Source organism: Dipodomys spectabilis, unplaced genomic scaffold (assembly GCF_019054845.1).
Source record: "Dipodomys spectabilis isolate Male_0828 unplaced genomic scaffold, ASM1905484v1 ptg000018l, whole genome shotgun sequence".
NCBI lineage: Eukaryota > Metazoa > Chordata > Mammalia > Rodentia > Heteromyidae > Dipodomys > Dipodomys spectabilis.
Window position 1 is genome coordinate 21104809 of NW_024870695.1, and position 16525 is coordinate 21121333.

A 16525-nucleotide genomic window follows, 5' to 3' on the forward strand; every position below is an offset into this window, starting at 1 on the left:
CCCTCCCCCTTCTTCCTTCTCATCTTTCATTGTCTGCTGTGAACACTTTTCATTTTTAGCCTCCTCTTCTGATTGCACTTTCTTGGATTGAAGCCTTTTGATCTATCACGGCATTCTTCTTTTTAAAAGTAAGATTAGGGAATCTGAAATAAGCCATCCAAAATATCGGCAAGGAAAATGCCACACAATCCATACCACACCATGAAAACAATTTCAGAGAGTTGTGGATAACCCTGATGCTGTTTTACTAATAGTAAGTTAATTTTGTGTGTGGTGTGTGTGTGTGTGTGTGTGTGTGTGTGTGTGTGCCAGTCCTGGGACTTGAACTTGAGGCCTGGGTACCATCCCTTAGTTGTTGTTTTGTTGTTTGTTTTGTGCAAGGCAAACACTCAACTTCAAGCTTTTTCAGTAGTTAATTGAAGATTAAGAGATTTACATTGTCTGGGCACTGGTGACTCAGGCCTGTAATCCTAGCTACTCAGGAGTCTGAGAGTTGAGAATTGAAACCAGCTTGAGCAGGAAAACCCATGAAACTCTTTTCTACAATTAACAACCAAAAACCCAGAAGTGGAACTGTGGCTCAAGTAGTAGAATGGGAAAATCTAAGGAACAGAGCCTAAGGCCTAAACTCAAGCCCCACTATAGGCACTTAAAAAAAAAACCCTGTTTTAAGCTTACACTAAGCAAAAGGAAAGAAATGTAAATATCACCTGATGTGGAAGAAATAGTTGTATCGTCAAAGCTCATAGAATTCACAAACTATAGCCCTTGATAATGACAATTTGCCTTGTGAAGGTTAAAATGTGTCTGTGACTTTAATGATCACCATTCCACAATACTGTGTAATATGTGGAATTCAATTAAAAATATTTTAAAAAATCCTGTTTTAAACAGAACTTGCCCATGTTGAGCTATGTTGAAGTTTAAGCCTAACAATGTATATTTGTTTGTTGAGTTTGCTATCCTCAAATTCATGACCTTCCTACCTCAGTTTCCCTCCATGCTGAGGTGAGTACCACCACTCCTAGCAACAATGTAATCCTTTATTTTTGTCAAGATCATTTTGCCAAATTCTTTTTTTGTTTTTTTTTTGGGTCCGGTCGTGGGGCCTGAACTCTGGGCTTGGGCACTGTCCCTCAGCTCTTCAGCTCAAGGCTAGCACTCTACCACTTGAGCCACAGCACCACTTCTGGCTTTTTTCTTATGTGGTGCTGAGGAATCGAACCCAGGGCCTCAGGCATGCAAGGCAAGCGCTCTACCACTGGGCCAACTTCCCAGCCCACATTTTGCCAAATTCTTGAGATCACTATCCTCATTCTCCTTCCACTTTCTTTCTTTCTTTTTTGGGGGGGTCCGGTGGTGGGGTCAGAACTCTGGACCTGGATGCTGTCCCTCAGCTCTTCAGCTCAAGGCTAGCACTCTACCACTTGAGCCACAGTGCCACTTCTGGCTTTTTTCTTTTTGCTTATGTGGTGCTGAAGAATCGAACCTAGGGCCTCATGCATGCAAGGCAAGCACTCTACCACTGAACCACCTTCCCAGCCTCTCCTTCCACTTTTTTTTTTTGATTTTTTGATTTTTTTTTTTGTCGGTCGTGGGGCTTGAACTCTGGGCCTGGGCGCTGTCCCTCAGCTCTTCAGCTCAAGGCGAGCGCTCTACCACTTGAGCTACAGCGCCACTTCCGGTTTTCTGGTGGTTTATTGGAGATAGGAGTCTCATGGTCTCTCCTGCCCGGTCTAGCTTTGAACCACGATCCTCAGATCTCAGCCTCCTGAGTAGCTAGGATTACAGGCGTGAGCCACCAGCGCCCGGCTTTTTCCTTCCACTTTTTAATGTTGTACTAGGCCCCCCTGTGACCTTTGCCCTGTTCTGCCTTTGTGGACACACCCTCAGCCAGAGCTACTGGGTTGAGCCCTGGGTTGTGGTTTCAAATGGTTAATCCTGTTTTGTTTTCCCCCCTTTCCTGCCTTCCACTACTAACTTGCATTTTCCCTCCAGGTCCAGTTCACCCACCCGCTATTTTCTTCCCTCCACCTCTTCTTGGCAGGCCTGCAGGGATGAACTTGACCCACATAGGAATCTCATTTTCCCTTGAACTCTTCTCCCTGCTTGTAACCATAGTCATAACTCTGTTTCCTCCTTTACTTCCTCCCTGCTTCTCATTTTTCTTTCTAACCAATATTTCCCAGTTTAATCCCTTGGATTATCACTTTTTCAGTTTCTTCACTTTCTATCTTCCATTACCACGAAGCATTTACCTGTATTTATTTTCTGCAGTGCTAGGGATTGAACCCAAGGCCTGGTACATACTATACAAATGCTCTACCACTGAGCTATACCCTCAGACAAGCAATATATATTGTGTGTGTTTCTGTATGTGGTGTGTATGTATGTGTGAGTACTAGGGCTTGAAATCAGGACCTTATGTTTTTGCTTAGCTTTTTCCACTTAACACTAGCATTCTAGCACTTGGGCTATAGCTCCACTTCTGGTTTTTTGCTGGTTGTTTGGAGATAGCTTCAAACTGGTTCCGCAGAACTCAACCTTCTGAGGAGGTAGGACAATAGTTGTGAGCCACTGGCACAGGCTTTTGTTTTTGTTTAATTTTTGAGGCAAGGTCTCATGCTGAGATTGCAGATGTATGCTACCATCCTGCATATCTTTTTTTTTTTTTTTGTCAGTCATGGACTTGAACTCTGGGCCTGGGCACTGTCCCTCAGCTCTTCAGCTCAAGGCAAGTGCTCTTGAGCCACAGTGCCATTTTTGGTTTTCTGGTGGTTTATTAGAGATAGAGTCTCACGGACTTTCCTGCCCAGGATGGCTATTTGTGTTTTCTTTTGCTTCTTATGCTTTGGTATATATAAGATACTGTTGCCTAATTCAAGGTCATAATGATTTTTTTTTTTTATGTATATTTCACTCTAAGAATGCAGTCGTTTTTTGTTTTTTTTTGTCTGTCACGGGGCTTGAACTCTTTAGCTTTGCTACTTTAGCTATAACACTACTTCCAATTTTCTGGTGGTTTATGGGAGGTAAGAGTCTCACCGACTTTTCCTGCCTAGGTTGGCTTTGAATCGTGATCCTCAGATCTCAGCCTCCTGAGAGGCTAGGATTACAGGTGTGAACCACCAATGCCTGGCTTATTATTATTTATTTATTTATTTATTTATTTTCTGATCATGGAGCTTGAACTCAAGGCCTGGGTGCTGTCCTGAGCAATTTTTTCTCAAGGTTAGCACTCTACCCCTTTGAGCCACAGCACCACTTCTGGTGTTTAACTGGTTAGTTGGGACTTTTCTGCCCAGACTGGCTTTGAACCGTGATCCTCAGATCTCAGCCTCTTGAGTACAGCTAAGATTACAGCCTTGTGGCAAACCAGCACCTAGCCTACTATCATCATTTGAAAAATAAATAAAGGGGCTGGAAATGTGGCTTCACAGCAGAGGGCTTGCCTAGTAGGCATGAAGCCCTAGGTTCAATTCCTCAGTTCCACATAAATTGAAAAAGCTGGAAGTGGCACTGTGACTCAAGTGGAAGAGCACTGCCTTGAGCAAAAGAAGCTCAGGGTCAGTGCCCAGACCCTGAGTTCACGTCTCAGGACTGGCAAAAAGATTAAAAATAAATAAATAAATAAAATAAATGGCTTTGAGGTGAAGTTATTAGTTGTGTTGGGACTGAATAGTGTAGAATAAGTCCAACCTGTTAAGATGTAGACCAGCACACAATCTTCTCCAAAAGAATAAAATATTCACACCCACCAAGGAATAGCTGTATGACTCCAGCCCCTAATCCTAGCATTCTCTCCTTTTGTGGTCTTCCAATCCACTCAAAATTTTTTTTCTTTTTGTTTCTGTAGGCCTGGGAACTGAACCCTAACAACAAAAAAGAAATGAACAATAGTCAAGTATTCTGACCCCAGCCCTTTTGTCTTTTTTTTTTGTCAGTTGTGGGGCTTGAACTCTGGACCTGGGTGCTGTCCCTCAGCTCTTCAGCTCAAGGCTAGTGCTCTACCACTTGAGCTACAGTACCACTTCAGTTTTCTGGTGGTTCATTGGAGATAAGAGTCTCATGGATTTTTCTGCCCAGGCTGGCTTTGAACCGAGATCCTCAGATCTCAGCCTCCTGAGTAGCTAGGATTACAGGCGTGAGCCACTGGCACCTGGCAAGCCCTTTTGTCTTATCTGGTTTTTGAGATAGGGTCTCTAATTTTGCTCAGACTGACCTTGAACTTGTGATTCTCCTATTTCACCTCCTGAGCAGCAGGCATGCACCCAAAGCCCAAAAGTTTCTTGCTTTTGCTTGTGTTGTGTTTCTAGGAAGATTCTCTAACTCCTATTTCACATTTATTTTGCAAGGCTGGCTACTAAGTTCTCCTAAATTTCAACTTATTTCTTTGTTATCTGCACTACCTAAAACAGCTCTTTCTCTCTCTTTCCCCCTTTCTTTCTTTCTTTTTTTTTTGTCGGTTGTGGGGCCTGAACTCTGGGTCTGGGCACTGTCCCTTAGCTCTTCAACTCAAGGCTAGCGCTCTACTACTTGAGGCATAGCGCCACTTCTGGCTTTTTCTGCTTATGTGGTGCTGAGGAATCAAACCCAGGGGCTCATGCATGCTGGGCAAGCACTCTACCACTGGGCCACCTTTCCAGCCCCTTTTCTGTTTCTTTCTTTCTTTCCTTCTTTCTTTTTCTTTCTCTCTCTATTTCCTTTCTTTTCTTTTCTTTTTCTTTCCAGAACTCTGAATTTTCCTTAGCTTTTGTGCCCAAGGCACTTGAGCCAGAATTCCACTTCTAGCTTTTCACTGGTTAATTGGAGATGAGTCGCAAAGATCTTCCTGCTTGGGCTGGTTTGGAATAGAGATCCTTAAATCTCAGCCTCTGGAGTAGTCTTTTTTTTTTTTTTAATTAGTTAACATTAGCTATAAAGGGGAGATTTACATTTCCACATTACATCATATTCCAGTCAATCTCACCCCTCTATCACTCCTTTTTTTCCCTAGTTAATTTTTTAAAATAAAAACAAAACAAAAACAACAATTCAGCTCCTGGCTGGGAATGTGGCTTCGTGGTAGAGTGCTTGCCTAGCATGCATAAAGCTCTGGGTTCAATTCCTCAGTACCACACAAACAGAAAGGGCCAGAAGTGGCGCTGTGGCTCAGGTGGTAGAGTGCCTTGAGCACTGAGAGGCTCAGGGACAGAGCTCAAGCCCTGAGTTCAAACTCCAAGACCAGCACAATTAAAAACGGGGGAAAAAAAAGACAAAAAATGAGCTCCAGTCTCCATCAAGGCGCCCATCCCATCATGCATATATATGTATGCGCACACACACAGGAATTGAAGCTTTCCAACTCAGCGGGCAGAGGTGTCTCTTCTCTAGAGAAGATTGTTTTTCCAGAGAGCATGCTTTCTTTTTTCTTTTTTTGCCCAAATGAAAAGTGTTTCGGATCTGAGCAGGGCTGGCCGCTCCGAACCCCACCCTGTCCAACTGTCCGGAGGGAACTGATTTCCCCAAGTTCCTGGCAGAGTCCGTGACTCATCGTGACATCCCTTCGCAGGCATCATTCCAAAATCCAAACAAACCCTTTTGGAGGAAAGTGTTTCACTCTGATCACGCCAAGTGCAGAAAGTGGGCATAAGAGTTGCACTCATTGGTTCCAGGAGAGCAAATCCGCGCAGCCGGTGCAACATCACGAGACAGAAAATGCAGGCACCCTCGGGTGGGAAACCGCTGGCGCTCCCTCTTCCCCCGGCCCGCCGAGATTACGGCTCCTCTCGCGAGAGCTCGGGCGGCCGCGGGATGTTCACCAAATGATCCAGACCGCGCCCCCTCTTGGCGCAGCTGGGAAGACGCGCGCGCGCGCGCGCGCGCGCACGTGAGGTACGGGCGGGAGTGACTGGCGGCGCGCACGCGCAGGTGAGCAGACCGACGGGCGGCCGGGGGAGGGAGGAGGGCGCGGGGGCGCGCGAGGGGCACGAGGGCGAGGGGCGGGGCTTTGCGTCGCGCCGCGGGCACGTCGCTGCGCGTCCTCAGTATTTAATGTCTCTGTGTTCCCTCGGCCTGGGCGAGCACGTGGGGGAGCGGCCGGAGCGTAGCGCTGCCGGGCCAGGCTGGGCCGCGGGGTGAGGCTGGGGTTGGGGGGGGGGGCGGCGGCGGCGGCGGTACGAGGACCTGCATCCCGACGGTCACCGAGGAACTGGTAAGTTGAGGCCGCCGAGGACGACCGGCCCGGACACCCGTTACTGGGCCTTCTAGGGGAGCCGTCGGGGAGGAAGGGGGCCGGGTGATGGCGATTGTGGGGGTGCAGGTGCAGGATGCGGCGCGTGGGCTGCGTTTCCAGGGGGGCAGGTGGAGGCTGAGGGGCCCGGGACGCCCGCGGGTCCTTCCCTGCCTCGGGGGCCCGCGCGCCCGCGCCCGTCCTCCGCCGGGGCTTGCGTGCCCGCAGGCTCCCGCTGACAGGTCGCGCGTGCGGGACTCGGGGGCGGCGCTGCGAGCCCCGGTTGCTCACGCGCGTCCCCGTCCGCTGGGGGCGGGGACGAGGAGGGCAGCGAGGCCCGGGGTGCCCCCTTCTGCGCCCTAACTTTTCCCCCCCGTGCGCGCGCAGCGGCCGGCGGGGCGGACCGGCGCGCGTCCCACCCAAGGTCGCCCAGCCCCACTCGCGTTTACTTTTCAAAGGTCGTGTGTACCCAGTCTGCGTCCCCGAGAGGCGGCGGCGGGGCGGGCTGTGGGCAGGGCCCCGGGGCTCTCCCCCGACACCCTGTGCCCGCCGGACCCTCTTTCCTGTAGGGCTGCGGGATTGGAGTTGGACGGGTCGCTTCTGGAAGGCTCCCCTAACTTCGGGTCCCCGCTGAGTCGTCCCCGGGTTGGCCGGGTGGCGGTGGCGCATCCGAGCTTGTGTCCCAGCCCTTGGAGTTCTGTGCGGCGAACTCGGTGGGGAGGATTCAGCGGGCTGAGCCGGGAGGATGGGCTGGGAAACGATCGGGACCCAAAGAACCCCGTTAGGACCCCCAGGCCCGTGACTCGGGGGTCTCCTGGGATATTAGCATTTGTAGCGCGCCCCCTGGAGCGCGTCCCGAGAGGTGGGGCCTTGGAGCCCCCCCTCCCCCGGTGCCTACTGATTTCACCCCTAAGGGTGCCAGAGGTCACCAGTCCCGCACCCCGTCTACGACCTGCTGGGACGTCCAGGGGTTAGTAGAGGTTAAAATGTGCTTGGGAGGCTTAACTGGGGCCCGACGCCTCAGGGCCGAGTTTCCCCGAGTTCAGCTATTTTGCGCCCTGGGGGACGCCTCCTGGCGTTTCAAGTCCTGGGTGAATGAGGGAAGATGCCGATGATAGTGGGACCCTGGGTCTCCGGGAAGCCGTGGGCATTGCAGGAACCTTCCACGCCCCGGGAGTGGCTTAGGGGGACCGAGAGCCTTTCCTCCCCGCCCCTGGGATTGTGGTTAACACGAACCCGGTGGACTTCGCCCCAGGTGCCGGCCAAGGCCTCTCAAATCCTATGGGGTAGGTTGTATGTGCAGGGCAATTAGTAAGGTTAAACTGCCTGTCTTTTCCCCTACTGAAGTGCAGACTGCTTGGTGTTTAAATTTAATTCCTGCAGTGAAATCTGGGCTGCTGGACCTGATGCAACCATGCCTGTTAGTTGGTTTGCAACCCCACTCCTTCCACCTCCCCGTGTGGCAATTAGAGTCAGGAACTGGAACGCCATTCACCAAAAAGGATTACTTCTGACAATACCTTACATGTCCGTTTATCTCTAAGTCTTTTCCAAATTAGTACTTTTAAAACTCTATTTAGAAAGCAAAGCTTGGACTCTTAGCACCACCCAGCCACTCAGCTCTTAAAGATGCAGAGCATCTTTGAAACGAAGAGGGCTGAATGAACTGATATTTATCTCATTCCTCTTTCCTTGGCATTCAGACGGTTCACCTGCTTATTGTTTGACTTTCTGAACCCTGGAATCAAGTGATGTTTTATCTTGGGAGCTTTTTTTTTTTTCACTGTTTCTTCTTTATTCTTTAACAATTTGTTGTTGTTGTTGGTGGTGGTGTTGAACTCATGGTCTGGGTGCTGTCCCTGAGCTTTTTCACTCAAGGCTAGCACTCTACCACTTTGAGACACAGTGTCACTTGCGATTTTCTGGGTGTTAATTGAAGATAAAAGTCTCAGACTTTTTTGCCCAGGCTTGCTTCAAACCTGGATCTTCTAATCTCAGCCTCCTGAGTAGCTAGGATTACAGGCATGATCCACAGGCGCCCGGCTCTTATTAGTTTTAAGCTTCTGAAATAAGGCTCTGGGTTAGAGGAGTTTTATCTAGTCCTGTTTATCACTAATGTTTGTCTATTTCTGAATTAAGTAGACTATTGTCATGCAGGTAGTTGTTTCTGTGCTGGTAACTGATCCTGCCCAGTAAGTGAGACTAGCCTGGAGGATTTGTCAAGGTGTAGTCTAGTCCCTTGTTGGACTCTGTCACATCCCAGCAGAAAATGCATTCACACTTGTCTGCTGCTGGGTGACAGCAGAGATAGATCTAAGAACCTGTTGTAAGTAGCCTGCTCAGGTGCTGCAGTTGATGTGCCTTCAGTGTAAGGTTGCTGAGCATCAGTGTTTTAAAGCATTTGTCTGGCTGCCTAGTAACCCAGATTATACTGGGCTTGGGGCCCAGACTGGTCATAGCCATAGTTGTAGCCTCCAGTGTTCCCTTTCTCTTCCTAAGGAAGGAAGGATAGAGATCATATGATTGATTATATATGTAAGACTTGGGACTGTGCCTGATAGGTGCTGCTTATGCATTGTCTTTTTTTTTTCCTCTCTGCCTTAGGAATCCCTGAGTCTGACTTCTAAGTTTCTTTCATTTCAATCACTTGAGTGATTTGAGGTGTTTTTGGTTTTTGTTTGTTTTGTTTTTAATGGCTTGGGCTTGAACTCAGGCCTGGGCATTGTCCTTGAGCTCTTTTGCTCAAGGCTAGGGCTCTACTACTTTGAGCCACAGTGCCACTTCTGATTTTTGACTGGTTGGTGGGAGATGAGATTTTTCTGCCTGGTCTGGCTTCGAACCTCAGTCCTCAGATCTCAGCCTCCGAGTAGCTAGGAATGTAGGTGTAAGCCACCAGAACCTGGCTGATTTGCATTTTATAAAGAGTACCATTCTTGGTGTTGGGGATTCAGTTCAGTGGAAGAGCACTTGCCTGGTAAGTGCAAGGTCTTGAGTTTGATCCTCAGCTCTTCCAAAAAAAAAAAGAGTACTATTCTCCCTTAGCTTCTGACTTAGTGTCTAGGTTGGAAAGAAACGGGAGACAAGTTGGTTGTCCCCATTTTGCCTGGGTCAACATGTCTTTGTCCTCATTTTGCCTGGGTCAACATGTCTTGATTATGTGGGCATTAGGTTATATGTGCTTGGAGAGTGGGCAGTGGAGGGGGGGTCTAGGCAGGCCTATTGAACCTAGTTAGCTCATAGGAGGAGAGTTGGTAACCATTAGAGAGCTCAGATTATGTTCCTGGGGCTTACAAGGAGGCATATGTTTGGGCTACTGTTCAGAGCAGTGCAGATCAAGCACATTTTCATCACGCTAGAAATTTGTTGGACAGTGCTGCTCTAGAATATTTATTTATTTTTGCTCAACTCCACAAAATGTCATTACTATAGCTTGTAATCTCCATTATACATTGGTTGCCTTCATCAGATATTTTAAGAAGCAAGCTCTGGTCTCCAGTTGGGAAGAGTTATCAATTATGAAACAGTGTTAGAGAGGCTTGGGGACACAGCAAGAAGCTAGTCAGTTTGGTTTGAGAGCCTGTTTATCACTACAAAGGTCTTTTTCTGGCTCTCCAAGTCTGTGCGCATTGTTCTGGGTCTACAAATGTCAAATGTCACCAGATCTGCCGATGACTTCTTACAGGACCTACACTAGCCAGGATGCAGTTTCATCTGCTCCTGCAGTCTGTGTTAGGAGGTGCACGGGAGAATAGGTGGCCTGCTGCTCCTGAGATGGGTGTGGGTGAGCCTGGGTTGCTTAGCAGCCTTCAATAGGTGTCCTGCATTCAGCCCTGGGTTATGCATTTTGACACATGGTGTGAGACCTTTCTTCCCTGACCAGGTGTAGCCTGTGTCCAACAAGTTATCCAGCACCTTTCGGTGTTTTAGGATTATTGTTTTTTTTACAGTTTATTTTAAAATGAGATCTTGTTCTGTTACCCAAGTTGGCCTTGAACTCACCCCTAGGTGATTCTTGTGTATGTTCTTACACACATTTGAAAGTTTTAGCAATGATTTGTTTTATTTATTTACTTATTTTTTGTTGGTCATGGGGCTTGAACTCTGGGCCTGAGCACTCTACCACTTTAGCTACAGCACCACTTCCTGTTTTCTGGTGGTTTTTATTGGAGATAAGAGTTTCATGGACTTCCTGCCTGGGCTGGCTTTGAACCCTAATCCTCAGATCTCAGCCTCCTGAATAGCTAGGATTACAGGCGTGAGCCACCAATGCTCGGCTGATTTGTTTTAGTATAACAAAATTAAAGTAGGGAGAAATGGAGAAGAGAGAAACATTTCCTGTTTGTCCTTCAGGATGTGGGAGTTAAAGGTACAATGAACCATGGGGGGTTTTTTAATCCTGTCAACACCTCTGGTGGTTCCTGGTTTGAACTAAGGGGTTGGTAAACTGATTTCTGGACACTGGGAATGTTGTCTTCCTCCCTCCCCCCCTTCTCCCTCTCCCTCTCCCTCTCCCTCTCCCTCTCCCTCTCCCTCTCCCTCTCCCTCTCCCTCTCTCTCTCCCTCTCCCTCCCCCTCCCCCTCCCCCTCCCCCTCTTTCTTCTGGTCCTAGGGCTTGAACTCTGGGCCTGGGTACTGTCCCTAGGCTTCTTTATATCTTTTCTGGGATTAATTGGAGATAAGAGTCTCACAGACTTTCCTCCCCCAGGCTGGCTTGGAACCATGATTCTCACATCTCAGACGCCTGAATAGCTAGGATTAGAGTTGTGAACCATCAGTGCCTGGCTGGCTGGTTCTCCCTTTTCATCAAGAAAGAAACCTTGGGGCCTTGGGGCTGGGAAGGTGGCTCAGTGGTAGAGCGCTTGCCTTGCAAGCATGAGACCCTGGGTTCGATTCCTCAGCACCACATAAGCAGAAAAAAAAGCCAAAAGTGGTGCTGTGGCTCAAGTGGTAGGGTGTTAGCCTTGAGCTGAAGAGCTGAGGGACAGTGCCCAGGCCCAGAGTTCAGGCCCCATGACAGGACCCCCCCCCCCCAAAAAAAAAAAAAAAAAAAGAAAAAGAAAAAAAGGAAAGAAACCTGGATGCATTAAAAGATTAACAGTGTATCTCACAGACTAATCAGGTTGTGTTTTGAGTCATTTTAGCCTCATTACAACCTGTTGGGTTATTCTTACCCCATTTTACAGGAAATACATTCCTGAACTTTTGGATCTAGGACCTTGGTTGTGCAAGCACTTAACCACTGTGCTACATCCCTACATCCTATTCTTTTTTATTTTTTTTTGTCAGTTGAGGGGCTTGAACTCTGGGCTTGGGCATTGTCCTTGCGCTCTTCAGCTCAAAGTGATCAACGTTCTATGGCTGGAGCCGCAGTGCTACTTCCAGTTTTCTTGTGATTTATTGGAGATAAGAATGTCATGGACTTTCTTGCCTGGGCTGGCTTTGAACCGAGTTGCTCAGATCTCAGCCTCCTGAGTAGCTAGGATTACAGGTGTGAGCCACCTATGCCCAGCTCGGGTATCCTATTCTTGTGTTTTTTTTTTTTTTTTTTTTAATAAGTTTTTTTTTTAATTGTGAAAATACCATACAAAGGGGTTACAATTGCATGAGCAAGGTAATAAGTATATTTCTTTTTTTTTTTTTTTTTTTTTTTTGGGTCCAGTCTTGGGGCCTGAATTCTGGACCTGGGCACTGTCCCTCAGCTCTTCAGCTCAAGGCTAGCACTCTACCACTTGAGCCACAGCGCCACTTCTGGCTTTTTTCATTTTGCTTATGTGGTGCTGAGGAATCGAACCCAGGGCCTCGAGCATGCAAGGCAAGCACTCTACCACTGAGCCACCTTCCCAGCCCCAGTAATAAGTATATTTCTTATCAAGCATTGTTGCCTCCTTTTTCCCCTATCATCCCTGCCCTCCCATCTCCACAACTACACTGCCTCCTCCCAAGTTGTAAACTTTCGTTTTTTCAACACAGCATTTTGTACATCTCATTGTTGCAATAGGTCCACCTGTATCCCTATTTAAACAACTTGTTTTTTTCCCTTCCCTTCCCCAAATTATACCAACATCAAATACAGTGAAAACGGGTTATACCGTGGGGGAGGGACATATAAAGCAATGAAACAATCACCTTATAAATATGTTAGAAACAATAGCAAGAAAGAAACCCTGTGTCCTTATCTTGGGGTTCATTTTGCCTAACATCATCTTATCTTACCTTTTCTGCTTGTCTCAGACATAAATCAAAACAGCTTGGTACTGGCACAAGAGCAGACCTCTGGACCAATGGAATAGAATTGAAAACCTAGAAATGAACCCACAGATCTATAGTCATCTAATATTTGATAAGGGAGCTAAAAATATAGAATGGAAGAAAGACAGCCTCTTCAGTAAATGGTGCTGGCAAAATTGGTTAACTACTTGTAGAAAACTAAAGCTAATCCTTATATATCACCCTGCACCAGAATCAACTCCAAATGGATCAAAGACCTCGGAGTCAAAGCAGACACCCTGTAAACATTACAGGATGGAATAGGAGAAACCCTAGGTCTCCTTGGCACAGGCCGAAATTTTCTTAATAGGGTATCCTATTCTTTACTCTTCCCGAAGCCCTATTATCACCTGGGAAATGCATCTTTCATTTGCAAGTAACAACTATGAATAAAAAGAATTCTCCTAGGCTCTTGCTGAACCTTGGGTCTGGAAACACCATGAGGATTGAGCAGGTTGACCTTGAAGTCACTCATTCCTCAGCTAATAATAACTTTACTAGTGGCCAGTCAGACCTCACAAGGAGGTCATGAGACCATCCCCAGCCCTTGACAGGCTGTTACCCTGGAGTAGCCTGGTCCTTGTTGGAGGAGGCAGCCAGATGGGTTCAAGCACAGCTTTCAGGCCCTCTTCTCTCTCTCCAGCTTTGGCCTGGATGTCTTAGTGAAGACCAGAGGTGGCAGCCGCTGAAGGCCCCTCTGTCCTCTGTGTCTCCTTGCTGTTCCTACAGAGCGACGGCTCCTACCTTTCCTGCTGCCTTGGAGGGGGACCAGCCCTGGCCTGTGCTCTCAGCTGGCTCTGAGAGAAAAGGCAGTGCTAAGAATGACCTCTGGGCTTTCTCTGACTTTGGTGTGGCCCACTCCACTAAGCATATGCTGCAGCTATTTTTAACAGGTGGCATCTTTTAGGAGAGCCATGTGCTTGCGGTTGCAGTGTCACTGCCGTTGCCACCTAACCAGGGTTGGAGGAGAATAAAGCCACCCTAGAAACTCCACAGAGGGGTGGCTGCTTACGAGGTTTCCAGGGCCAGGGCCCAACCCTGCCTCTTGGTCCCCGTAGGCATGTGACTGAGGAATTCAGTGATCTAGGGAGCTGGGGCCAGGTGCTGCCCTGGAAACACAACAGATGATGACTCAAACTACAGAAACCCACTTTCACATGAAGTTGTCCAGTCTAGGGGCTGGCCAATAAATGGACACAAACCTCTCAACACCATGGACTGTCCTGGCTGCTGGTGTCCTTTGGTTTAAACCAAAATACAAACCCAGGAGGAGCCAAAGCCATAGCCTCTAGTAAGAGTTCTTTCCTGGGAAGCCACCAAGGCGGAAGAGGGATGAAAAAGTGTGACAAATAAGTTTGCCTGTTCCCCACACTATCCTTTTCTTTTTTGGTTCCTCCTTACTTCTAGCTTAGAGCTGCCAGCTCCAGCCCATCTATCTGCTTCTGATTAAGAACACTTCAAGCCATATAAGGCCCTCTGTTGCCTATGGGTTGGCTGTAGAGCGGGGTTGTTTTTGCAAAGTCTGGTTGAAATAAGTGACAAGGGTTTACGTATGGGGCTGCGGGTGTACAAACGTGCCCGCTTTTAGGGGCGGGCTGTTGAATTGCGGCACATCTGTTGAGGGGTGGGGGATGGAGGAAGGGTCCTGCAGTGGTATGCCAGGTTGACACATAGTGTGCCAGCAAGCATTTGCTGGGAACTTGAAGTGAGCCTGTTTACACACACAACATACCTGTCCTATTCCTGGACAAGGATATCCCGTTTCTGGAATATTTTCCTGAAAGCAGCTTCAAGTCTGAAAGCCCCTGAAGGAAGTTTGTTAAACCTAGTTTCTTTGGGTCATGGGTCCAGATCTTCCTTAAGCTGTGCTTCTGTGGGGGTCTCCACGCAGCCATTTCTCTGGCCACAGCATGCTGATCCCACCTTGGCCTCCCCTGTTTTTTCTGTCTGTTGAGTCAGCCAAGCCTGTTCCAAGTTTATTCATGCCTTAGGACTTTGGCACATGTTCTCCCTGCCTGGAACTTTCTTCTCCCTCATACTTCCCTCCCTGCCCCCCACCCCCCAGATCCTGGCATGGCTCCTCACTGTTGGCTCTAATGCCATGTCTTCCAAGAGGCCTTCCCTCACCATTCTGCCTCAAGCTTCCTCTCTCAAATCCTCCCTGCAGCCTTTCTCCTCCAAACAGTAGTACACTGCAGATTGTTCGCAGCCTCTCGCTGCACTTCCACGTGCTCGGGAATGTACTTAATCCATTACATGCAAGGATGCTGAGGGCTCTGCACTCTGTCAGCCAATCAGAGAGCCTGCAGATGTGTTAAGTTGCTGAATCTTCTCCACACTCAACACTGAAAGTTGAGTCCCTGCCTTCCCTTTGTCTTTGCTTTTTGAGAGAGCTTTTCCCTTGTGTCCCCGGTGGAACCTGGTTCATAGAGTATTGGCCATCCTTCCTTCCCTTCCTTCCCCTCTTTTCCTTTCTTCCTGGGTGCTTGCACCAGTCCTGGGCTTTGAACTCAGGGCCTGAATACTGTTGCTGAGCTTTTCTGCTCAAGGCTAGCAGTATACCACTTTGATCCACAGCGCCACTTCTGTTTTTCTGGAAGTTAATTGGAGATAAGACTCTCTAAGACTTTCAGGCCCTGGCTGACTTTGAAGTACAATCCTCAGATCTCAACCTCCTGAGTAGCTAGGATTACAGGTGTGAGCCACCAGTGCTTGGCTTGATGGTTATTTTTGGAGATAGTCTCTCAAACTTTTCTTTTGCCCTAGCTGGCTCTCATATCATTATCCTTCTGGCTCAGTCTTCTAAGTAGCTAGGGCTAGAGATATGAACCACTGGTACCTAGCTTTCCATGCCACATTTACCTTTTACTAGATGTCTATGCTAGCTTTCTTTTTAGACCATCTGGCTTACTTTCTTGCTATGAGAGCTCTCTCTCTCTTTGCTTATTCGTATACTTCTTTCTTCTCCCATCCAGTATAGAAGTAGCACAAGTTGTTAGTCATAGTATATATTATTAACATCTATGTCTACAAACTTCTTATTTTCCATATTTTGTCTCTTTTTCTGCTCTTTACTGGTTAATTCTGCTCTGCTCCTTACCCTCTCCCCCACAGAGTCTGACCTTGACTACCCACATAGCCCATACTGACCCTCTGGAGTGCTGGGATTATAGTTTTGCACCACCACACCCAGCACTCACTTTCCTTTGTTCACTTTTCTGTGTATCTCACTGGTCCCTTGACTTTCCCTGGAGCCTCCACCTTTGCTGTAGAACTCATGCCATTCATTGATGGAGAACTCTTCTCATGTGCTTAAAAATCTCAGGTCCCTGCAAGAGTTCCATGTTGCTTTTATGTTGTATCCCATTCCGCTGGCTCTGCTTCTTCCTCCTGGGAACTTCTCTTCTTTTTCTTTTTTTTTTTTTTGTTGGTCTTGGGGCCTGAACTCTGGCCTGGGCCACTGTCCTTGAGCTCTTCAGCTCTACCACGTGAGCCACAACGCCCCTTCCTGTTTGCTGTTGGTTAAGTCTCACAGACTTTCCTGCCCCAGCTGGCTTTAAACTGTGATCCTCAGATCTCAGCCTCCTGAGTAGTTAGGATTACAGGCATGAGCCACTGACGCCCTGCAATTTCCTCTATTGAGTTGGCATCTGATGATGCTCTTTCCTTTCTTGTTTACCTTTGTGTCTTGGTGGAATACACATCCTGTGGTAGCTTGCTGAGAAACTGTGTGTGTGGGGGGGGGTGATGGTGACCATCAAGAAGCCCATACTGTGTAGGAAGCCAGAGAACTTCATTGGGGGGGGAGGGACTCACAAGATTGGTGGAAAGTACACAAAAAAAGCTGACCAGTAGATCTCTTTCTGGCTCTTCCAGACCAGCAGAAAGAACTAGACTTACCTTTTGGATGTTGTAAAGGAGAAGGGATCTGGAAGTAATTATTAAATGGGTGCTAGCATTCAGCCTAATATCCTTACACCTAGCCCCAGGATATTAGAACATCCTTCTCTGGGGAATTGGGACCTTGGTTCTTGTTATCTCTTAGTC

The 16525-nt window shown here is 47.9% G+C and overlaps 2 protein-coding genes across 3 annotated transcripts in view; one reads left to right on the plus strand and one right to left on the minus strand.

The window, feature by feature from the left end:
* Window positions 1–5797: 5797 nt before the first annotated feature.
* LOC122100538 (proline-rich protein HaeIII subfamily 1-like) lies at window positions 5798–6880 on the minus strand. The gene has a single exon (XM_042670903.1). The coding sequence runs from the start codon at window positions 6878–6880 to the stop codon at window positions 5798–5800; it is 1083 nt and encodes a 360-aa protein (XP_042526837.1).
* The window catches only part of Akap1 (A-kinase anchoring protein 1), a 34890-nt gene continuing 24198 nt past the window's right edge, over window positions 5834–16525 (plus strand). The window contains exon 1 of one of the 2 annotated variants that reach the window (XM_042673665.1): window positions 5834–5910. The gene's annotated coding sequence lies outside the window, so the exon portion shown is untranslated. Of the gene's footprint in view, window positions 5911–6092; window positions 6194–16525 lie in introns of those variants that run through there. The other variant, XM_042673663.1, reaches the window with a different exon arrangement.

Coding starts and splice junctions, on each gene's coding strand:
- LOC122100538 (XM_042670903.1), bottom strand. CDS start 6,880: ATGCGCCACCGCCACCCGGCCAACCCGGGGACGACTCAGCGGGGACCC.